This window comes from Heterodontus francisci, chromosome 1 (genome assembly GCF_036365525.1).
Source record: "Heterodontus francisci isolate sHetFra1 chromosome 1, sHetFra1.hap1, whole genome shotgun sequence".
NCBI lineage: Eukaryota > Metazoa > Chordata > Chondrichthyes > Heterodontiformes > Heterodontidae > Heterodontus > Heterodontus francisci.
This window is the reverse complement of record NC_090371.1, coordinates 86,428,849-86,452,236: the sequence shown is the minus strand read 5'-3', so window position 1 is coordinate 86,452,236 and position 23,388 is coordinate 86,428,849. Positions and strand designations below refer to the sequence as shown.

Sequence of the window (23,388 nt, the reverse complement as noted above, 5' to 3'; positions counted from 1 at the left end):
CTAAACCTCCTGCCCCTTACCTTAAATCTATGCCCCCTGGTTATTGACCCCTCCACTAAGGGAAAAGGTTTCTTCCTATCTAATCTATCAATGCCCCTCATAATTTTGTATTTCTCAATCATGTCCCCCCTCAGCCTTCTCTGCTCTAAGGAAAACAACCCTACCCTATCCAGTCTGTCTTCATAGCTGAAATGTTCCAGCCCAGGCAACATTCTAATGAATCTCCTCTGCAGTGCAATCACATCCTTCCTATAGTGTGGTGCCCAGAACTGTATACAGTACTCCAGCTGTTGCCTAACTAGCGTTTTATACAACTCCATCGTAACCTCCCTGTTCTTATATTCTGTGCCTCGGCTAATAAAGGCAAGTATCCCATATACCTTCGTAACCACCTTCTCTACCTGTGCTGCTGCCTTCAGTGATCTATGAACTAGTACACCAAGGTCCCTCTGTACTTCCTAGGGTCCTACCATCCACTGTATATTCCCTTGCCTTGTTAGTCCTCCCAAAATGCATCACCTCACACTTCTCAGGATTAAATTCCATTTGCCACTGCTCCGCCCATCTTACCAGCCCATCTGTATCGTCCTGTAATCTCAGGCTTTCCTCCTCACTATTTATGACACCACCAATTTTCATGTCATCTGCGAACTTACTGATCATACCTCCTATATTCACGTCAAAGTCATTAATGTGTTTGATGGATCAGAGCTGTAGTCACTGTGGGATGAGAAAGGAAAAATTAATCTGTACAAAATTCTGCAATGGAGCTGAAAACAATTATTAGTCCAGAGCCTGCTGAGGTGTTGATATATTGACCTTACATTACCCAGCTCTTGCAGGTGTAGTATGCAGAAAATCAAACCTATCAGTTCAAAAATTCTTTTTACCAAAACAAATAAAAAGAGCAGCAGCCAAACTGTATTAGAATATTTTAAAGTTGTGAAATCATTACTGAAACTAATTACTTCACAGTAAATAATTTATCATGACCAGTGTTTTCACTTTGCACTGCTGCTGTTGTCTTTCCTCCACTTCCCCATAGTACAACTAAGTTCAGAAACTTCAGCCAGGATTTTGTGGTTAAATATAATGGTGAGGCTGTCAGCACTCCTTGTTACTAAAGAGACTCAGCAGTGAAACACATGGAAGGACATGAAGTTGCAGTACTTAACATGATAGCTACCCACTCAACTTGCCAGAACATGAACATCTTGCATTTATATGGCACCTATAATGTTGTGAAATGTCCCAAGGAGCTTCACAGGAGGGTTTTCAAACAAGATTTGACACCAAGCCACATGAAATGTTAGTACAGGTGACCAAAAGCTTGGTCAAAGAGGTAGGTTTTAAGGAACATCTTAAAGGTGGAGAGATTTTGGGAGCGAATTCCAGACCTTCGGGCCTAGGCAGCTTAAGGCACAGCCGCCAATGGTAAAGCACTTAAAATTGAGGAGGCGCAAGAGCCCACAGAAAGTAAATAATTAACAGCTGGTGCTATTTGTATATTGCTGACTGCAAAATCTGACCACTGTGGGAAATCAAGAATGAGAACTTTCATCCGACCTGTCTATGACGCTGTATGTTTTAACAATACACCACCCTTAGCTGAGAAAGCAATAGCTTGCTAGGACAGGAAAATTTTCCATTAAAATGATCAGTATTGAGCAAATATATGATTTGCCTTTGGATCTGAGCTTTTTGACATTTGGCTGTCAGTCTGATAACTTGTATACATTGATGTAAAGAAGAATGACAAAAGCAGCTACAGAATAGATGCAACACACTAATGCAGTATTGTCCCGAGGGCTGTTTAAGAAGCTGCAGAAAAATTTCAGTTAAATTTTTTTTGTTTCTGTTTTAACAATTGATCGCGAACCCCCCCCCCCCAACAGATATGCATGCCCTGCATCTTTGTAAGCCTGAAGCTTTTACGTTTACATCTTTGCACAGGGTTTATTCTGTACAATGCCATCTTTCTTCGCCCCCCCACCCCCCCCACAGAGTATTCATACCCTTACTGTAAATCGGAGAGATATCGTGCGACAGACCCATGCTTCTTTCTGCAAACTACTGGAGAAGATCCAAGGTACTAATGCATTTATTGATGCTACCACTCATTACAGCTTGTGTAATTGTATTACCATTCATATTATATGTATCTAGCCATCTTAGGGATTTAAACGTTTACATTTACAGCTTTCATATATATAGAAATACATAAACTTTACTACAACAACTTGTATTTATATAGTACCTTTAAGGTAACAAAACGTCCCAAGGTGCTTCACAGGAGCATTATAAAGTAACATTTGATGCCGAGCCACAATAAGGAGATATTCGGGCAGATGACCAAAAACATGGTCAAAGGGGTGGGTTTTAAGAAGCATCTTGAAAGGGGAAAGGGAATTCGAGGCAGAGGGGTTTAGGGAGGCAGTTCCAGGGCTTAGGGCCCAGGCAGCTGAAGGCACGGCCACCGGTGATGGAGCGATTAAAATCGGGGATGCTCAAGAGGCTGGATTAGGAGGAGCGCAGATATTTGTGGGGCTGGAGATTACAGAGATAGGGAGGGGTGAGATCATGGAGGGATTTGAAAACAAGTATGAGAATTTTAAAATCGAGGTGTTGCTTAACTGGGAACACAGGGGTGATGGGTGAATGGGAATTGACGCGAGTTAGGACACAGGCAGCAGAGTTTTGATTGACGTTAAGCAGAGCATGGGAGGACAACTAGTGGTGCTTTGAAATAGTCAAGTCTAAAGGTACCAAAGGCATGGATGAGGGTTTCAGCAGCAGATGAGCCGAGGCATGAGTGGAGTTGGGTGATGTTACGGAGGTGGAAGTCGGCAGTATTAGTGTTGGTGCAGATAAGTGGTCCGAAGCTCATCATGGGGTCAAATAGAACATCAAGTTTACAGACTGTCTGGATCAGGTTTGGACAGTTGCCAGGAAGAGGGAACAGAGTTTTTAGTTGGGACCAAAGACAATGGCTTCAGTCTTTCCAATATTTAAGTGGAGGAAATTTCCCCTAATCCAGTTCTAGATGTTGGGTAAGCATTCTGATGATTTTGAGACAGTGGAGTGCTCAAAGAAGGTGGTGGCGAGGTAGGCCTGGGTATCATCAGTGTATACGTGGAAGCTGACGCTGTGTTTTTGGATGATGTTGCCGAGGGGCAGCATGTAAATAAGAAATAGCAGGCCAAGGATAGATCCTTGGGGACACCAGAGGTGACATTGCAGGAGTGGGAAGAGAAGCCATTGCAAATGATTCTCTGGCTCCGATTAGATAGATAAGAATGGAACCAGGTGTGTACAATCCCACCCAGCTGGATGACAGTGGAGAGCCATTGGAGGAAGATGAGTGTGATCAACCATGTCAAAGGCTGCAGATGGGCCATGGAGGATGAGGAAGGATAGTTTACCTTTGTCACAGGCATATAGATTGTTACTTGTGGGTTTGAGGATCAGGTCATTCATCTTAACCAGTCAATGTTGCTGTTTACCTGACATGAGCAAATAGTCCTGTTTACTCACCCTGTTCCCATATCCTTTCAACTTCCTTTCCTTCATCAAAATCTCCATCTAATATTGAATGATGACATAGTTTCTGCCTCAACCACTAACTATGGGAGTGAATTTGACAACCCTTCAACTCGGTTTGTAACAAGGTTTCTCTTGCTCTCTTCTAAATCTCTTCCATTTAACATCTATGGCCCCTTGTTCTTGATCTGGCACAGATCAAGGGTGGCACAGTGGCGCAGTTGTTGGCACCGCAGCCTCACAGCTCCAGTGACCCGGGTTCAATTCTGGGTACTGCCTGTGCGGAGTTTGCAAGTTCTCCCTGTCACCGTGTGGGTTTCCTCCGGGTGCTCCGGTTTCCTTCCACAGCCAAAGACTTGTAGGTTGATAGGTGAATTGGCCATTGTAAATTGCCCCTAGTGTAGGTAGGTGGTAGGGAATATGGGATTAATGTAGGATTAGTATAAATGGGTGGTTGATGGTCGGCACAGACTCAGTGGGCCAAAGGGCCTGTTTCAGTGCTGTATCTCTATGATAGTTCTCTCTATGATCTTTCAACTACTGAAAACAGTGCTTCTATCCCCTTTGTCCAATCTTTTCATAATTTTAAACACTATCATATTGCCTATAATTGGCATTGTTCTAATGAGAAAAAAAATGGATGTATTTCTTTGTATTAACATTTCCTCATGTCACAGCATTCCAGTGTATATGCACTGTAGCCTAAATGTCTTTCCTGGAATATGCAGCCCAATACTGCAGACTGTACTCTAACTGAGGTCATACTAAGGTTTTATATCAGCTTGTCATTTTCTGTTGAATTTTATATTCTATATCTCATAAAAATATTAGCTTTTTACAACTTTATCAACCTGTCGTATACTGCCTTTAATGTCCTGTGAACACATATGCCCAAATCCATCCCCTCTTGCACAGCACTGAGCCTGCTTCCATTCAGAATATAATTATTCTTTTTTAACCTAAATATAATAGTACTACCTTACACTTGTTGACATTGAGTCCCATTCAATGTACCCTCTAATTTTTTTGTAGTGCATAGCCAATTGGTTTAATTGCATAGACCTTTCAAATTCTTTTGCACGGTCATGCACGCACAGTAATTTAAAGGGGCCGACTTGTGTGTGGCCTACCTGGGAAATTTTGGGTTACTGTGCTGCTGCGCAGCTTGGAGGGAACACTGGTTCCATCTGCTGCTTATTAGCCCATTACCCCATCTTACCAATATCCCTTTGCAGTTCCTTTGGTCTTCTAACGAATTCCTATTTTGTTACCATCTACAAATTTCGACACCACTCTCTCCTTACATCCAAATCATTGTACATAGTGAACTTAATTGGTCCCAGAACTGAACCCTTTTGGACACTGCTACCAAATTCCAAACATTCAGGAAAAACTGCCCTTATCTCCTACCCTCTCTTTTCTTCCTTCTACCCAATGTTTAATCCAGTTGTCTATCCTCCCACTAATTCCATACTTCTGAATTTTCGCTAGTAATCTCTTGTGTGGTAATTTGTCAGGTGCTTTCCTCTAGTCTTTGTGCACCACCTCCACTGCATTTGTCCCATCAAAGGATTTTATGAGGTTTGTCATAATTGTTCCTTTTGAAATTCATGCTGGCTACTTCGACTGTTTTGTCTTTATCTAGATATATGGTAATTTCATCCTTATTTAGACATTCTTAAAATGGTTCCTACCACAGTTGAGAAAGTAAGTGGCCACTGGAGAATGTGCCTCTGATTGATTTATGAATTTCTTGCCCTCTATTTGTTGAACTAACTGACTGACCTCTTGACATCTTGTCGTTGGAAGCATTTGCTGCAAAGGCTATGGGCCCTGACAACATCCGGTAATAGTACTGAAGACTTGTGCTCCAGAACTAGCCGCGCCCCGAGCCAAGCTGTTCCAGTACAGCTACAATACTGGCATCTACCCAGCAATCTGGAAAATTGCCCAGATATGTCCTGTGCACAAAAAGCAGGACAAATCCAACCAGGCCAATTACAGCCCTATCAATCTACTCCCGATCATCAGCAAAGTCATGGAAGGGGTCGTTGACAGTGCTATCAAGCGGTACTTCCTCAGCAATAACCTGCTCAGTGACACTCGGTTTGGATTCCACCAGGGCCACTCAGCTCCTGACCTCATTACAGCCTTGGTCCTAACAGGGACCAAAGAGTTGAACTCGAGGTGAGGTGAGAGTGACTGCCCTTGATATCAAGGCAGCATTTGACCGAGTATGGCATCAAGGAGCCCTAGCAAAACTGCAGTCAATAGGAATCGGGGAAAACTCTGCTGGTTGGAGCCATACCTAGCACAAAGGAAGATGGTTGTGGTTGTTGGAGGTCAATCATCTCAGTGCCTGGATGTCGCTGCAGGTGTTCCTCATGGTAGTGTGCTCGGCCCAACCGTCTTCAGCTGCTTCATCAATCACCTTCCCTCTTCCATAAGGTCAGAAGTGGGGATATTTGCTGATGATTGCTCAATGTTCAGCACTATTCGTGACTCCTCAGATACTGAAGCAGCCCATGTCCATAGGCAGCAAGACCTGGACAACATCCAGGCCTGGGCTGATAAGTAGTAAGTAACATTCGTGCCACACAAGTGCCAGGCAATGACCATCTCAACAAGAGAGAATCTAACCATCTCCCCTTGACATTCAATGGCTTTACCATCACTGAATCCCCCACTATCAACATCCTGGGGGTCACCATTGACCAGAAACTGAACTGCACCAGCCACATAAATACTGTGGCTACAAGAGCAGGTCAAAGGCAGGGAATTCTGTAGTGAGTAACTCACCTCCTGACTCCCCAATGCCTGTCCACCATCTACAAGGCACAAGTCAGGAGTGTGAAGGAATACTCTCCATGTGCCTGGATGGGAGCAGCTCCAACAACACTCAAGAAGCTCGACACCATTCAGGACAAAGCAGCCCGCTTGATTGGCACCCCATCCACCACCTTCAATATTCACTCCCTCCACCACCGACGCACAGTGACAGCAGTGTGTACCATCTACAAGATACACTGCAGCAGCTCACCCAGGCTGCTTTGACAGCACCTTCCAAACCCACAACCTCTATCACCTAGAAGGACAAGGGCAGCAGATGCATGGGAACACCACCACCTACAAGTTCCCTTCCAAGCCACACACCATCCTGGCTTGGAACTATATCGCTGTTCATTCAGTCGCTGGGTCAAAATCCTGGAACTTAATTCCTAATAGCATTGTTGGTATACCTATACCCCAAGGACTGCAGTGGTTCAAGAAGGCAGCTCACCGCCACCTTCTTGTGGGCAATTAGGCATGGGCAATAAATGCTGGCCTGGCCAGCGACTCCCACATCCCCCTAAACAAATGTAAAAAAAAATTGAAGTCAGAATTTGCTCCATGTATGGAATCACTGTTATTGTAGAGTCTGATGGTACAGTATTTTCATAAGACAGTGTGTTCTGCTTCATTGCCAGTACAGTGGATAAATGTTCTGGTGTCTTCTGGCTCATCAGCTGGGTAACCATTCCTTTCCTTCCATTGGAGTGCATACCAATTCTTTATGGTCTTTGTGCAGGATTGCCACCAACTGTACCCAGCCTTCCCTTGGAACTGACTATTCTGTACAATGCAGTTGTTTTAAGTATCAGTTTTTCTGACGTCAATCAAAATGATAACTCTTTGTATGAGGGACTCGTCCGAGGTAAGTTATAAACTTAATATACAGTGGACTGTTTGTAAGTTTGCTATAACTACTGTGCAATTTACTGTCTCCCCATCCCCAAAATAGACACACACAACCAGCTCCAGGATGTAATTAATTGTTCTTTCAGGTTACCTTCTTGCAAATGTAAAAGGGGCATTGACTTAATGAAATTTTTTTTAAAGTTTGTGTACAAACTGCTGCTTCTGATAAAAATTATATAATTGCACCGCAGGCACATGCAATTGCAATAAGTGACTAATGCTGCTTCTCCCTCAATAAACACTACTTTCTTCAATACAGTAACTCTCTGATATTTAAATTTGTTGTTGTATGAAATTACACCTGCAATGATCTATTCTAGTAGACAGTTAAATACTATTGAAAACTAACTGAATTTTAAAAAAAAGCACCATTCACAACCTCAGGATGTGCCAAAGCACTTTACAACCAATGATGTACTTTTGCTTACTGTTGCATTTTGTGGGAAACATGACACAAAATTTGCATAAGGCAAACAGCAATGAAATAAGTGTCCAGGAGAATGCTTTGAGAAGTGCCATGATGTCTTTCCTCTCCACCTTAGAGGGGAGACGGGGCTAGATTTAACATCTCATCCCAGAGACAGAACCTCTGACAGTGCAGCCTTCCCTCAGTGCGCGCTGAAGTGTTGGCCTAGATTATGTGCTCAAGTTTCTGATGTGGGGCTTAAACTCAAAACCACCTGACTCAGAGGCAAGAATGCTACCACTGAGCCGAGACTGACTCTTTTGAGAGATGGTGTGCAAGAGTAGCACAGTGACTTGCTCATCAATTTTCTTATCCCCTTGTGGAGCACATCCTAGCTGCCTCCTCTTGCGAAGGGTCTCTGTGAGGCTCTTTCCGGACCAGTTCAATGTTTTATAAAAATTTGTTGTGACTTCTTTAGAATACATCCCTTGCTGCCACGGCCAAATTATTCCATTTTAGTGAATGATGTCCAATGAAACGAACTTTTACTTTTGGATTCTGCCTAACCTGAGTGTTTTAATATAGGAATAATAGTGCAAGCTTGCTTATTGTTACACATTCAAGACTTTTAAGATCGCTTGGTGTTTCATGGTTGTTTGCAATTTTTTAAAACAGGATTGGAAGCTTATGGTAGACATTATGATGGACTGGACATCATGAAATTATGGGGAATGATATTTCAGAGCATCCATGACCCAACTTTTATTCAGGCAGTTGATCAACTGATATACTTGCAATGTGTGTTGTGGCTGATTAATAATCAACTGGAGAAGATTGATGCTGCACTTCGCATACTGAGAGACAGAGTAAGTGTGACAAGGCAATTAGAGATTCATTGCTTATTGTCGTGGTTCCGGATTCTTTGCTCATTTTATCATGGTTGACTTGGATGTGAGCTAGTTAACTTTTTTAGCAAAAAGCTTGCTCAGAACGATTAGTTTCCCAAGTCAACCCTGTGCTGAGGTGTAGATTGTTCAGGTGAATTTTGTTCACTGTGTAGGATGGGAAGATGTTTTTCTAAGACCCAGACAATAACCAATTCATCAGTCATGTTTGTTTATTCAGAGAAACACTTTGCATCTTGGTGTTGGAAATCTTTTTTGATCCCTGGGGGTTTTGAGAGATGCTTTTATAATCCAGAACATAAAGATACCAAAGAGGCAGGTTGCAAAAGAAGAACCTGTGTCTTGGTTGGGATAATTCATGGTGTTGTGTAAATGGCACACCAAACTTCAGTGGTGTACTTCGTAATCACATGTGAACAGAAATTGTACTGATTGAACTAAGTGTTGCTCAGTATAGGCAGTATTCTGCATGTTTTGCCTACTGTGGAATAGAACAGCTTACAAATGAAACTGAACATCATCTCATTTATTGTTAAATTGGTCCACTTGCATACAGATTGAGGAAATACACCTGTGGTGATCCAGTCCTGAATACAAGGGACTTTCATTATAACAGTCTTGGATTTTGCTACCTTATTCATAAATATAGGACAGTGGGCGTTCGCTTTCGTAAGAAGCAAATGAACAGACTGTTTAAGGGAGTAGTTGACTCTATGAACCCAAGTAAATATCTGTGGCAGAGCTGAATCAGTAACGCTAATGCTGTGCCTCTGTAAAAGTAGGTACAGTCTTTTTCACTGTCCGTATATATTTAACCAGGTTGTGTAGCTGCAGTTTTTTTTAATGTTCCTCTATATTTGAGCATCAGGATCCTGAGCAGCTAGTTTTATACAATTGAACAAAAGGTGGATGATTTGTCAGAGACCTGACATTTTGATCCTGGATAACAGAAGTGTGTTGTAAAACAGGGCAGCATGTGATTCTTTTTATTGGACTATTTTGGCAGTGTTGCCACAGTATAGTTTGCATCATGACCCCAAGTTTTTTTTTTAGATCTTTAGAACTATTTTCAGAATATTTCCTGATAATTAATACTTTTGTAGTTTTGAAAACTAAATGAAAAGGAGACTGCTTTCGGAGTCTTTTACTGTGAACATTGGAAAATAAATATTAGCTTTTGGTGCTGTGGGGAATAGTGGTGTTAAGGTTCAGGTGCCCTCCAGGTAATTTTTCGTGCTCAATGCAAAAGTCAACTCCTAAGGCTGAACTGAAACTGGCAAAATGGACCTTCGGACGAACTGTAAACTCTTTTATGGTTCGGGTTTGCGTTGGAAATGACACCACTGCAAGTTCTGTGACAAATTATTCACCATACTCCTGATCTTCTCAAAACAGCAGAAAATAAAACACTGACATAACATAGAGTTCAGGCTTAAATGCCATTCGTTTTTATTCGAAAACAAAAATAACACAGCAGCCAAATGGGCCCAGGAACAAAATAACTACAGTATTAGAATACTTGATTTTTCACCAGTAATTTAAAACCATTTCAAAATGCCAGAAGTCATTAATGCAGTTATAGAATTACTCTGCAGTAACTTGGCTCGTGTGCCCTTGAGTTTTTTTTTACATAAGCTTGACGCTTCAAGTCTCCATAGCCTTTGGCCCATTATAGTGGTGCAGGGAGGGAGCTGAAGACATATGCTGTTCCTCTGTTCTATCTCTCCTTCCCCTTTGATTCAAGCTGGTACAAGAGGAAATAAACAGATATTCACCATTGATCAAAGATGTCAATCAAAATGGATTTCAAAGCCCTGGTGTATAGAAATAGGCCATTTAATGCTGGCCTGGGCAGAAAGAGTGTGAACAGCCTGTTCAGTGAGGCTTCTTATGTTTATTTTCTAATTTATGGCTAGAGTGGACAACCAGGCCTCGTTAATGGAGACCACTTATTTGACACTTTATCTTGTTAACAGTAGACTTGAAAATGTTCATTTCACGCAGCAAGTCCATATTCATACATAATTCCTTAAAGGTAATTAGAGACATTGGAGAAGAAAATAAATGTAGTTATACCAGTGATTTGAATACTGAGGGATGAGGGGTGCTGTCATCCTAACCTGAATAGGATGTGTATTTCACATTATTCCCCACATGGAAGTACTGGTGGCTCTCTCAAGCAGTCACAGCAGATGTTTACAACATGGACAAGCTGCAAATTGCTACTAATCTACAATGGGATGGCTTGGTCTGTAGAACTTTCTCCATGTTCCTATGAGGGTAAGGTTGATGGAACATGTATCTTGCCTCTCCACTGCACCATTTCAACATCCAGTTCAAAAAAGATTAATTTAGAAAATCAGTGGAAAATAACCCAAAGGAAATACAAGGATAATATGAACTGAATCATAAAAGGTTTAAAAGCTGTACTTATGGTGAAACTTTGAAATGGTGTTTTTTATTCTACAGATTGATAACCAGTTTCGCAATCTGTTGTTTTATTTTGCTTATTCGTGGGAGGGGTGACACACTTTCACTCAGTCTTGTTTAGCAGAAGGATAACGGGTGCACTCCAGTGGCCCAGTTGAAAATTAGTTGCCTTTATCAAGTTTAAAAATCATTCCAGTCGAGGTTTATCTCCTTTTAATCCAGCCAAACTCAACATTCTATTCCTGAAATTGACTACTTGCTGTTTATGCACATGGCACTACATTTTCGAAGGCTGCTCTATAATCAGTTGATGAAACACATCATATATTTGGTTAAAACAATACTTGTCTGTGAAATGTAGATTTAGCCTGCTAACTTTGGTCTGTGAACTCACTCTTCAATAATGTAAATGTATAACTGTCATTCTTCCACTTACCTCTTTCCTTTGTTTTTAGGGCTCCTCAGCATCTGGTGTGAATATGCATTCTGATGATTTGTTGCACTGCATTAAAACTGGTGACCTTTTAAAAGATAGAAATGGAAGTCATCTTATATTGATACAAAGTCTCAGCAGTCTGGGAGAGTTGATTTACACCGGTTCTATGTTTATTCGAGGTACCAGTCTAAGCAATTATGGACCTAATTTTAAACTCATTAGTTAATGAGACCAGTAATAGGTTTTGTGCATGTGTGAAAATCTGTTGCTCTTTGTAGGATTGAATCACATGAATGAGTCATATTATTTATGATATTACACTTTACATGCAATCCATATGCTGATATACTTAGCTATCAATTGAAAAACAGCCCTCAACACAGAAGTTTGGATCTTTCTCTTATCCGAGATTTTTTTTTCTGTGCCATTTATCAGTTTTCTGCCAGGATTCTTCTCAGCCATCCTGTAATGCCTGTTGTGGACTTTTCCCTTTTTTCTCTCTTCGCACTCCTGCTGTGAGACAGCACAGGTAGAAACCTCAGAGGGTTTGGAATGACTGTAGGTGTGAGCTTCTGTCTCACCACTGGGGTGCTGTGCCACTATCTTTCCCTGTAAGAAGAATGAACTTTTATTCGTACAGTACTCTTGTGACATCTCAAAACACTTCACAGCCAATGAATAGGAAAATTTGGTAGCCAACTGATGCTCAGTGTCACAAATAGTAAATGATTCTGTGATGTGGGTTGAGACTTAAATATTGGCCAGGACACCCAGAAAACTCCCTTTCAGTTCTACCAAGGTTTGTTTTATGTCCACCTGTGCAGGCAGGAGAGGGTCTCTGCTTAACATCTCATTTGAAAGGCAGCACTTCAGAGCCTAGCACTGAAATAACAGCCTGGATTTTGTGCTTAAGTCCTGCAGTGGGGCTTGAAGGAACAACCTGCTGACTTTGAGGGGACAAACCTTTAATTCTTTTAATGTAAGTGTTTGGAAAGTTTTCCTTTTTGCACCTTGAGTTGCAAGTGTTTCGAAATATATAATTGGTTTCTTAAAACAATTTTCTAAATGAAAAGGAGTAAATTCTACATTAGCAAAATTTGATTAGATTTTACATTTTTAAAAACTTTCCAGCCCACTCGATAAACTATTAACTTTATCAGTAGTTCTTCACATATATCTTCTTTAAGGGCTGAGCACTGTCATTATTTTGAGTTAAATTGCTAAGCTGAGAAGCATATTTATGAATGCATGATGAATTCATCAAGCAGCAACATTTTATGAGTCCTTCAGCATTAGCTTCTGAGAACCTTCCCCATGAAATGATAAACTTACATTTCTATAGCACCTATCACATCTCTTAGAAATGTCCTGAACTGCTCCACATACAATGAATTTGTATCAAAGTGCAGGATATAGGCAAATACTACAGATATATAGGAATATTTCAGCAATATGCTGGACTGCACAAGTGGCGCAGTGGTTAGCACCGCAGCCTCACAGCTCCAGTGACCCGGGTTCCATTCTGGATACTGCCTGTGCGGAGTTTGCAAGTTCTCCCTGTGACCGCGTGGGTTTCCGCCGGGTGCTCCGGTTTCCTCCCACAGCCAAAGACTTGCAGGTTGATAGGTAAATTGGCCATTGTAAATTGCCCCTAGTGTAGGTAGGTGGTAGGAGAATAGTGGGGACGTGGTAGGGAATATGGGATTAATGTAGGATTAGTATAAATGGGTGGTTGTTGGTCAGACTCAGTGGGCCGAAGGGACTGTTTCAGTGCTGTATCTCTATGACTATATAAGAACCTAAGAACTATATACATACATATATAATGCACACAATATGGCAGCTGCCTCACGAGATTTGACTCCTTGTCCAATTCTTTTGGCTCGATTTCTGTGTAAAAGGGAACACAACAAGGAAAAGAGGAAAAAGCTTTTTAAATGCTCATCTGTAATACTTCCTAGTCCTGAAGAAAGGTCTTGAGGCTGAAACATCAACTGACTCCTTTTTTTCCATTGTCTGCCTGACTTCCTTTTTGTTTGCATTGTTTTGTCTGCAATGTTTTATTTTTTGATCATAATTGGGTTTTTAATTTTTAATTTTGTCTTGCAGCATTGGTTGATTCATAGGCAGAGTCATTGTAAGGTGTTTAAAGACTTAAGGAGTTTGGTTAGTTGATGCTGGTTTGTGGCCCTTACTTGCAAAAGATTTGATATTACTTTTCCCCCTTTTTCATTTTTAAACAGTGTTTTAGTGACTATACCATCAATGCAGATGATTATATGCAGTAACTTTGAGAACGAGCTTATTTGCTGCTTGATAACTTTGTGACCGAATGTTACAAACTGCTTGTAGCTTATTGTTAGGTGAAGAGATTAATAAGTATTGTCTGTTTCTTGTGTCCTTGTTAGGGTTTCGTAAAATGCAAGAAGGTAATTACCTGGAAGCCATTGATAGCTTGCAGCAAGCAGCTGAGGGACTTTGCTCCAAGAGAATTCTGGCAGAGACCTATACTCTGCTCGGCTACAGCTCAGTCCAAATGGTACCTAAAATCAATAATTGGGTTGCGTTGTGTTTAAAATCAGAAAAGGAATTCTGTTTTAAGTAAGAGTGAAGGAAAATATCTGAAGAATATTAAAAGTTAAACTGAGAATGAATTTTGATAAAGGGCAATTTTAAATTTTGTTTACATATGGATTCATAATTTAACAGCAAGTTCCTTTAATTGGACTGTATCTCCCATACACAATGCACACACACAATTAGCTCATTCGGATTCCTGCGTTGATGTTCTCAGCAGCAATATACATCACTGAATCAATCAAATCTCAGATCAAAGAAAACGTCATCTTTAGTAAAAGGATGTAGAGAAACAAATATTTAGGGGTTCAAGTACATCATTTCTTGAAGTGAATGCAGGTAGCTAAAGCCCTGTAACAGGCCTCTGGCAATTTGGGTTTTCTAAATAAGGGCATAGTCGTAGTCCCTTGCAATTTTTAAACTATAGCTGTGTGTATACAAGATCTGAAATGAGTGTTGTAGATCACGCTATTTGCATGAACCAATTTTGGTCCCCAGTCTAGACAACATCTGCACTCATGGCATCACTGAGAACAGATTGTGTTTAATTTCTGTCCTCCCTGGCAAGTTAAATTCAATTTAAGCTGCGCCTGTATTTTCCAAAGATGAAAGCAGTATTCATCCCGTTTTAGTTTACTCGGTAAAGTGGTTTGAATGCTGCAGCTCAGCCAAAGTGTTTGTAAATTAAAATTTCAACAAACATCATGAAAATATCATTGAAATTTAATGTTGCATGTAAGGGTAAGATTTTATAAACCAATTACACTTGCTCACCACCACCTTCTACAGTCAGTTAAGGATGGGCAACAAATGCTGGCCTTGCCAGCGATGCTCACAACCCATGAAAGAATTTTTAAAATTGATTTTCGAATTTATCTATTTTAGGACAGACCACAAACTGCCTTGCAGTATTTCAGGTGGGCTCTTCAAGCAGACATCCATTGCCTTTCTGCGTTGTATCATGCTGCCAAGGTGTATCGACAGCTGGAGATGGTGGAAGCTGAGCTTGAGGCCCTTAGACATCTCAGTGTGGTGAGTTCTAGTTTTATTCTTCACGCTATGTTGATTTACATACCTGTCAATTTTTCAACAAGTTAATGTGGGGCCAGTTACACACTCAACGCAATTGTTTGCCAATGTTTATGCTTTGAAGGCATGCATCAGGTTATGCGCTGAATTGATTCATCCTGGAAGACGCAGCGATGCTGATGACCATCTGTTAGACACTAGTTAGACATTGAATTGTTCTTTGCATGCTGGTGAAGTAGTTCCGATGCTGTATGTGGATTAAAAGAAACATTAGGGCCCGATTTTTCAGTCAGTGGGGAACGAACAGCACTAGCCGTTTGTTACACTTGCACATAGACTTCCATGGGCTTTTGTACTGGAAGTTCCTGTCAGCCAATTATTGAAAACATGCAGTACTCTCTACAGAGCATCTGGGACCTGTGCAAACATGGCAAGCAACTGTGTATTCTCCTTTACCAATAAAATTGAATTGTTGATGTGTAGCCCAGAGTCTGAAACAGGAAGTATTAGTTGGAATATTGAATTCAATGTCAAATCAAAAAGCGAAATTAAAAAGGAAAGAAAGATTGGTTTGAGAGAGATAAGAGAAAGAAAAAGTAAAAAATACATTTTTAATCTTTCTAAATCTCCAACAATAATGGCCGGAGAGGTGGTTTGGCATTAAATAAGATTTAGCACGCTGTTAAAAGGGTATTTACACTGGAATGGACAAACCCTAACTTTCTGACTACTTTAGTGTGTATATATTGGGTAAGAATAGTAACTGCACAACATTCTATGTGTTTCAGTGATGAGTCTCGTGTTTTGGCAATTGTATTCCTTCAATTTATTGGCCTTAATCATGGGCAGAAAGGCAAACTTACTTTTTCCAGGTTCCTTTGGTATTATGTTGCCCTCACATAGGAATCTGGGATCCAGAGTGTTTACATGTTCTGATCTTAGTGAGATATTTGACCTCAATTCCGCTTTTCTGCTGGATCCCCATATCCCTTGATTCCTTTGAAGTCCAAAATTTGAACTATCTCAGCCTAGAATATATTCAACGTCTGAGCATCCACAGCCCTCTGGTGTGGAGAATTCCAAAGATTCACAACCCTCTGAGTGAAGCAATTTCATCTCGACTCTGTTCTAAATGGCAAACCCCTTATAGTGACTGTGCCCCCTAGTTCTAGACTATAGTGGTTGGTCACTTTAAATCTGGTTACTACTAATTTGTTTTTACATATGTTGGAGCCAATATATCTTGCTGGCTAGCATATAAAATGTCACTTTAAAAGTATTATCCCTGTGCTAATGCATTTGATTACAAGGCAAGTAAAAATCTCTGAATACAGATTGTCTGCCTTGTCCTAAAATGAATCAAAGTTTAGGTGAAGTACTGTGCTCGTACCTTGTAACTGGATGGAGTGAGGAGTTTAGGAAACCAACACATTAGTTTGATGAACTTGATTCACCTGTAGAAGACTCCATTTTGTTTGCTTCTACTCTTGTCAAACTTGATAAGTATCGGAGGTAAATGCCAAGCAACAAGCTCCTAGTTGTCCATCGTTCTGGACTATCGCGATAAGAGGTGAAGACCTTAAAGACTCTGATGGAGCAGGCAAAACAGTGTTCAAATTTTGTGTTCAGGATATAATCCAGAATTTAATATTGCTTAGGGAGTGAACAAAGTGTTATAAAAACAAGAAATGCTGGAAATACTCTGCAGGTCTGGCAGCATCTGTGGAAAGAGAAGCAGAGTTAACGTTTTGGGTCAGTGAACCTTCTTTGGAACTGGCAAATATTAGAAATGTCAAAGGTTACAAGCAAGTGAGGCGGGGGTGGGGCAAGAGATAACATAGGAGAAGGTGTAGATTGGACGAGGCCACATAGCTGACCAAAAGGTCATGGAGCAAAGGCAAACAATATGTTAATGGTGTGTTGAAAGACAAAGCATTAGTACAGATAGGGTGTTAACGGACTGAAGATTGAACAAACATGAAACATGAACAAGTACAAACATGGAAAAAAACAGTGGGTAAGCAAACTGAACAAACTAAGAGGAAATGAAATAAACATACAAAAAAAATTGTAAAAAAGAAAAAATAACTAAAAATAAAAGTAAAATGGGGGGCCCGTCATGCTCTGAAATTATTGAACTCCGTGTTCAGTCCGGCAGGCTGTAGTGTGCCTAATCGGTAAATGAGATGCTGTTCCTCGAGCTTGCGTTGATGTTCACTGGAACACTGCAGCAAGCCCAGGATAGAGATGTGAGCATGAGAGCAGGGGGTGGGGAGAGTGTTGAAATGGCAAGCAACCGGAAGCTCGGGGTCATGCTTTCGGACTGAGTGGTGGTGTTCCGCAAAACGGTCACCCAGTCTGCGTTTGGTCTCCCCAATGTAGAGGAGACCACATTGTGAGCAGCGAATACAGTATACTACATTGAAAGAAGTACAAGTAAATCGCTGCTTCACCTGAAAGGAGTGTTTGGGGCCTGGGATAGTGAGGAGAGAGGAGGTGAACAAAGTGTTGTTGTTTTAACAATTTTTATCCAGGAGGAGATGTAAGTTAAAAGTTGTGTAATTAAGTAGATCCTGCCGTATTGACTTTATGCTGCTCTTTAATAAATCTTGTTATATAGCCTAGATCACAGATTCTGATGGTGTTTATTCTTCTATCCATAGGCCAGGAGCATACAATGGGACTCATGTATCAGTAAACTACTGTGGTAACCAGAGTTTCAGTTTGATTCCTATGGAGTTAAGGCCTGAAAGTGTCAGAAGTGCCTCTTATAATACGACAGTACTGCACTGAACTATCTGCCTAGGAGTCTTGGATTGTAACATGAATCCATGACCTTCTGAGTAATTGTGCTACCAATTAACACAAGCAAACAATTCTCAATTGATCCACATCCTTAGAAAGCAGCAGCTGTTTCCATAAATAAGAGGGTTAGGACATGGAATGCCCTAACAGAAATAGTACTGGAAGCAGAATCCATAAATACCTTTTTAAAAGGGAGGTGGTGAAATATTTGAAAAAAAGTCAAACAAAAGTGAGACAAAAAGGCAGGAATTGGGACTTTTCAGAGTCAGCACAGTGCATTTGGCTTGAATCAACTCTTGAATATGCTGTAAAATACTGAATCTATGAAATTTTGTATCTATTAGAATTGGCTGTTCTTATTGCTTTAATATTTAAGGAAACTGTCTAGTTATGAGTAGCTAATGAATACATGATTGTTTGTGGCATAGAACTGTGATTAAGATATAGATCTATAATATGGACAGTCCAGCCTTTTTTATTCTATGCCCATTTTCTACATCCAATTAATAATTCCCTTCATGCTGTAACTTGCACAGTATTAATTCAAATTCAGTGTAACTTATATTGAGTTGTAATTAGATACTGGTGAACTGAAATGCAGAATGTGTTAATTTTCTTTTCTAGGCTTTGGAAAATTGGGATCAGTTTAAAGAAGGCAATCATGTTGATCCTCAAGTGTTGATTAAACCTGAACACCTGGTACGGATTCCTGCAACATGTCATTTATTGACCTGTGTAAACCAGGTGCATGTAAAGCACTCCCTTGCAAGGAGGTTTCTACAGATAGGAAGGTACTATTATAAATTTCCCACAATATAAACAGCATATCGAAAACAAGTGGCTTGCTGTGGTTCAGGAAGGCAGCCTGCACCACTTTCTCAGGGCAACCAGTGACACCCACATTCCAAGAATAGATAGAATATGAGGTGCTGAACCTTTTCCTATGAAGGGAAGGGTGATTGATCTGAAATATTCTTCAGAATTGCAACTCAAGATCAAGAATTTAGTTTTCAATTTTTAATGCTTTTTCTTGCTAGTTTTTCCTCTTTTCCTGGAAACATTGACTCCTTGCTAGGTTACAATTCCATGGGCACTGGCTATCCTTTTATTCCTGCCCAAGTTGCAATTATCCATGTGTAAGCCTGGATAAATCAGCTGTTTGAATACAGGGGCTGAAAGGTGAAGTCACAAAAAGTGATCAGGAGCTGGAGCCCTGGCTGACTTTTCAATCTTTAGCCCAGAAGTACTGAGGTCCATTATTTATCTTTATTGCTGCCCTGGCTGAGACTTGGCATAGCTCAGGAATTCAACCTGGGATGTTTTCCCCATCTGAATTGGCTCAGCTACTCATTGAACACACTTGTTGAGCCATCTAGGGAATGTTTTTGTACCTTAAGACTGAAGCACAAATTTATTTTGATGGCTTTTATATTTAGTTTCACTTTCTGCAATTTTGTTTAGAGTTGAAGAGGCAGCAGAACATTATCTTGATCTACTGACTTCGTTTCTTGAGGCATCCCAACAGGAAGTGAGTCATTTGCTGATACATAAGATATCTGCATGGCATTTTTTTGAATTTTTAGAAAATGAAGTTCTGTTGAAGAGAAAATATGGAGGATTCAGTGATAAATGTTGAGCCCAGAATGTACTACTGTGTATGATTACAAGCTCAGACTCATTCTGAATGGACGATGGTAATTTCTGCCCTTATCATTAATGACAGTAGATCTTCCTTGGCATTGTATATGAGAAGCATGACAAAGTCTTATGGTCAAGTAAGGTTATTTTGGGTAGGGGGAATAAGTGGACTAAGGCTAAGGAAGTTCTGAGCATTGGAGATCATAAGCTGGAGGGCGAAGGCAGAGTGGGGTTAGGAGTTGGAGGAAGGTAGAGAGTGTAGAGCCAAGTGTAGGAGGAAGGTAGAGAATAGGATATTGGGGGGGGAAGCGAAAGAGAGCTACAAGCCAACCAATGTAGAAGATGGAGCAACGTTGGAGATGGGCGAATGAGAGAACAGAGTTAAAGACTGTTAGGGGTGGGAGAAATCAATGGAGCATTGTGAAAGACCAGAAGGAAGATAGAGGCCGGGCCGGAGAGAATCTACGTCCGCCAGATAAGAACTGAAACCTACTAGGAGTGACAGCAATGGTGCAACCAGTGAAACTTGTAAGATAAGTGTGACCAGAGTGGAGGGGAGTTGGGGGTGGGGGGAAATGGGACGGAGAAGAGGAATGGGAAATTGGGAAGGTGAAGGAGAAGGGAGTGGCAGGGTGTCAAGGGGGAGAGGGTGAAGGCGAAGAGGATGACTGGTGGAGTAAGATGGGGCAGGAGGGGAACCCTGATTTTTATGGCTAACAAATAATGAATTAGCATGTTTTGACTGTCATGTTGATCTTGGCATAGAACAGGATTGCTTATTTGGGGGTGAGGCTGTCATGCAGGCAGCAGAGAGACTGATTAGCAAGGAGGTGCTTGAGACTGAGGTCAGACAGTCAAATTGGTGCTGCCAATATATTGAGGAGCATCAAGGGGTAATAATGGGCCTGAGGTTGGGTTGGGTGGGCATGGGTGGGAGGTGGGGGAACATGTCTGACCTAGAACAGGCTGGGAATTCAACAGTGGAGCTGGGAAGTTGGGAGTCTGCTTTGGAAACCAAAGATAGGGCCCACACTCGTAGCTGGGGTTGATCCAGGCTGGAACAAGGAGCAGTAACTTTTGAGGAGAGAAGCAAGATGACAGCTGGATGATGAAGCAGCTGCTGGGGAAGGTGCAATATTGCCCAGGATGGCTAAATCAGGATGCGAGAAGTGCCAGGTGAAGCTCTTTGAGCTGGTGGGGGATGGTGTGGTGCATGGGGGTGTGTGGAATGGGATGGAGTGGTTCTCGAAGGAGGAATCTGATGGCTGCATCAGGCCCAGGATAGGGGATGCACTCAATAATAGTGAAACAGAGCAGCTTTGACCATGACAATTGAGATAAATAGTGATATTGTTCCAGGAAACCTGTAAAGGAACAAAACTTTCTCTTTTAAAAACAATTACAAAAAAAAGGCATTTAAAGGGAAAATTTAGTCTTTTCCTGCCTTTGTTACCTTTATAAAGATGACTGTCACACAGGCTGAAAAACTATTCTGACCAGGAACTTCAGACAGACACAATCTGTTCTTGGAAATATTCCAGCAGCGCTGTCACAATGGGAAAACCCTATTAAAACATGACACAGCATATGTCGCCAGATGTAACATTGATGTGGACATATTTAACATTGAAACATCCATAAAAATGCTTACAAATGACAGTATATTTAATTTTTTTAATGTCTCGTGTTGTATTGCAGACATTAAGTCTAAGAATACACTCCTCTTACCTGTTTCTGCTGTCTTCCTGTTACTGTCTGTCTCTTTGTTCTTCTATCTGTCTTTTCCATTCTGCGACTCTCTGCTTGACTTTTTTTATTCTGCACCTCTCCATCTTTGTCTTTCTTTTCTAGTGCGGTGGTGAGTCAGCTCCCATTGGCTGCAGGCTGACTTTTAACAAGCATTGTTCTGCCTGGATTTAGCAAGTCATTGTTTTCAATGTTTAATTATTATTGTGGTTTATCATAGGTATTTCTTCTAGCAGACCACACCATTCCTCGAATACCTGAAATCTATTTGGAAGCAGCAGTATCTCTCCTGCGATGTCAGAGATATAACGATGTCATAACTGTTTGTGAGGAAATTGCCTGCAAAATGTCAAGTTTACTTTCAGAAAAATTAACATTTGAAATTAGAGTTAATGAATGGCTGTCTGGTGATTGCTCAGAAAGCACTGAAGTTCTAGAAATGAACACCGGTTGTCAGAGTTCTCAGTCAAAATGCTTCAGTGAGTCAGAGACATTTTGGGCAAAGAAGAAAGAAACCCTCAATTATATTTTATGGGCAGCAACTGCATTTCTATATCAAGGACAAGCTTTTGCTCTCTTAAAAAATAATAATGAGTCAATTGCTAATTTTAGCCGGTGAGTTACCATTACAAGGATATTATCCTTTGCAGGATTGCAAGTTATATAATGCTAAGCACAAAGTATTTACTGATATTCCATGCTACTGTGTCATAGCATGTCTTGCATTGTTTAGTAGCCGAGGAAAGTAGAAATATACAGGAGTGGAAAAGGTTATTTTGGCCCAACAAGCCCACCTCAGTTTCAAGGCAGAATATGCAAATCACTCCTAATCTCCCTCCATTGATTTTTCTTTGCAAGTGTCTGTCCAACGTATTATTAGAATTGCTTTTTTTAATTCATTGGGATGTGTATGTTGCTAGCAAGCCCAGCATTTGTTGCCCATTCCTAATTGCCCTTGAGAAGGTTATGGTGAGCTGTCTTCTTGAACCGCTGCAGTGCACCTGGTGCAGCAATACCCACAATGCTGTTAGGAAGGGAGTTCCAGGATTATGACCCAGTGACAGTGAAGGAACGGTGATATAGTTCTAAGTCAGGATGGTGTGTGGCTTGGAGGGGAACTCGCAGGTGATGCTGTTTTCATGCATATGCTGCTCTTGTCCTTCAAGGTGGAAGAGGTTACGGGTTTGGAAGGTGCTGTCGAAGGAGCCTGAGTGAGCTGCTGCAGTGCATTTTGTAGATGGTGCACACTGCTGCCACTGTGTGATGGAGGGAATGAATGTTAAACGTGGTGGGGAGAGTGCTGATCAAGAGGGCTGCTTTGTTCTCGAGCCTCCTGTGTGTTGTTGGAGCCACACTCATCCAGGCAAGTGGAAAGTATTCCATTACACTCCAGATTTGTGCCTTGCAGATGGTGGTCAGACTTTGGGGTGTCAGGAGGTGAGATACTTGCCGCAGATGTTCCAGCCTTTGATCTGCTCGTAGCCACAGTATTTATATGGTTGGTCGAGTTTAGTTTCTGCTCAATGGTAACCCCCAGGAAGTTGATAGTGGGTGATTCAGCGATGGTAATGCCATTGAATGTCAAGGTGAGATGGTTAGATTCTCTCTTGTTGGAGCTGGTCGTTGCCCAGCATTTGTGTGGCATGAATATTACTTGCCACTTATCAGCCCAAGCTTGAATGTTGTCCAGGTTTTGCTGCACGTGGACACGGACTGCTGCAGTATCTGAGGAGTCAGGAATGGTACTGAACATCGTATAATCATCAGTGAACATCCCCACCAGACCTTATGGTGGAGTAGTGGTCATTGATGAAGCAGCTGAAGATGGTTGGGGCCTAGGACGCGACCCAGAGGAACTCCTGCAGTGATGTCCTCAGACTATGATTGACCTCCAACAACCACAACCATCTTCCTTTGTGCTAGGTATGACTCCAACCAGCGGAAAGGTTGACTTTTATCAACTATGGATTGCCCAAACAGGCAACAATTCACCAACAATTTACTGAAGAGTGCAAGAGGGAATGCCAGGAGCAGCACCAGGCATACTTAAAAATGAGGTGTCAGCTTGGTGAAGCTACAACACGGGACTACATACATGCCAAACAGTGGATGCAGCACGCAATAGACAGGGCTAAGCG

The 23,388-nt window shown here is 41.3% G+C and overlaps 1 protein-coding gene across 3 annotated transcripts in view; it reads left to right on the top strand.

Moving 5' to 3' along the window:
• Positions 1 to 23,388, top strand: part of fancg (FA complementation group G) — a 56,434-nt gene that overhangs the window by 840 nt on the left and 32,206 nt on the right. Inside the window, exons 2-10 of one of the 3 annotated variants that reach the window (XM_068032715.1) lie at positions 2,005 to 2,089; positions 7,109 to 7,234; positions 8,360 to 8,550; positions 11,475 to 11,634; positions 13,864 to 13,994; positions 14,918 to 15,064; positions 18,491 to 18,657; positions 19,328 to 19,394; positions 21,471 to 21,865. In XM_068032715.1, the coding sequence (XP_067888816.1) occupies positions 2,005 to 2,089; positions 7,109 to 7,234; positions 8,360 to 8,550; positions 11,475 to 11,634; positions 13,864 to 13,994; positions 14,918 to 15,064; positions 18,491 to 18,657; positions 19,328 to 19,394; positions 21,471 to 21,865 (1,469 nt within the window). The remainder of the gene's footprint in view (positions 1 to 2,004; positions 2,090 to 7,108; positions 7,235 to 8,359; positions 8,551 to 11,474; positions 11,635 to 13,863; positions 13,995 to 14,917; positions 15,065 to 18,490; positions 18,658 to 19,327; positions 19,395 to 21,470; positions 21,866 to 23,388) is intronic. The other 2 variants (XM_068032716.1, XM_068032717.1) reach the window with 2 other exon arrangements.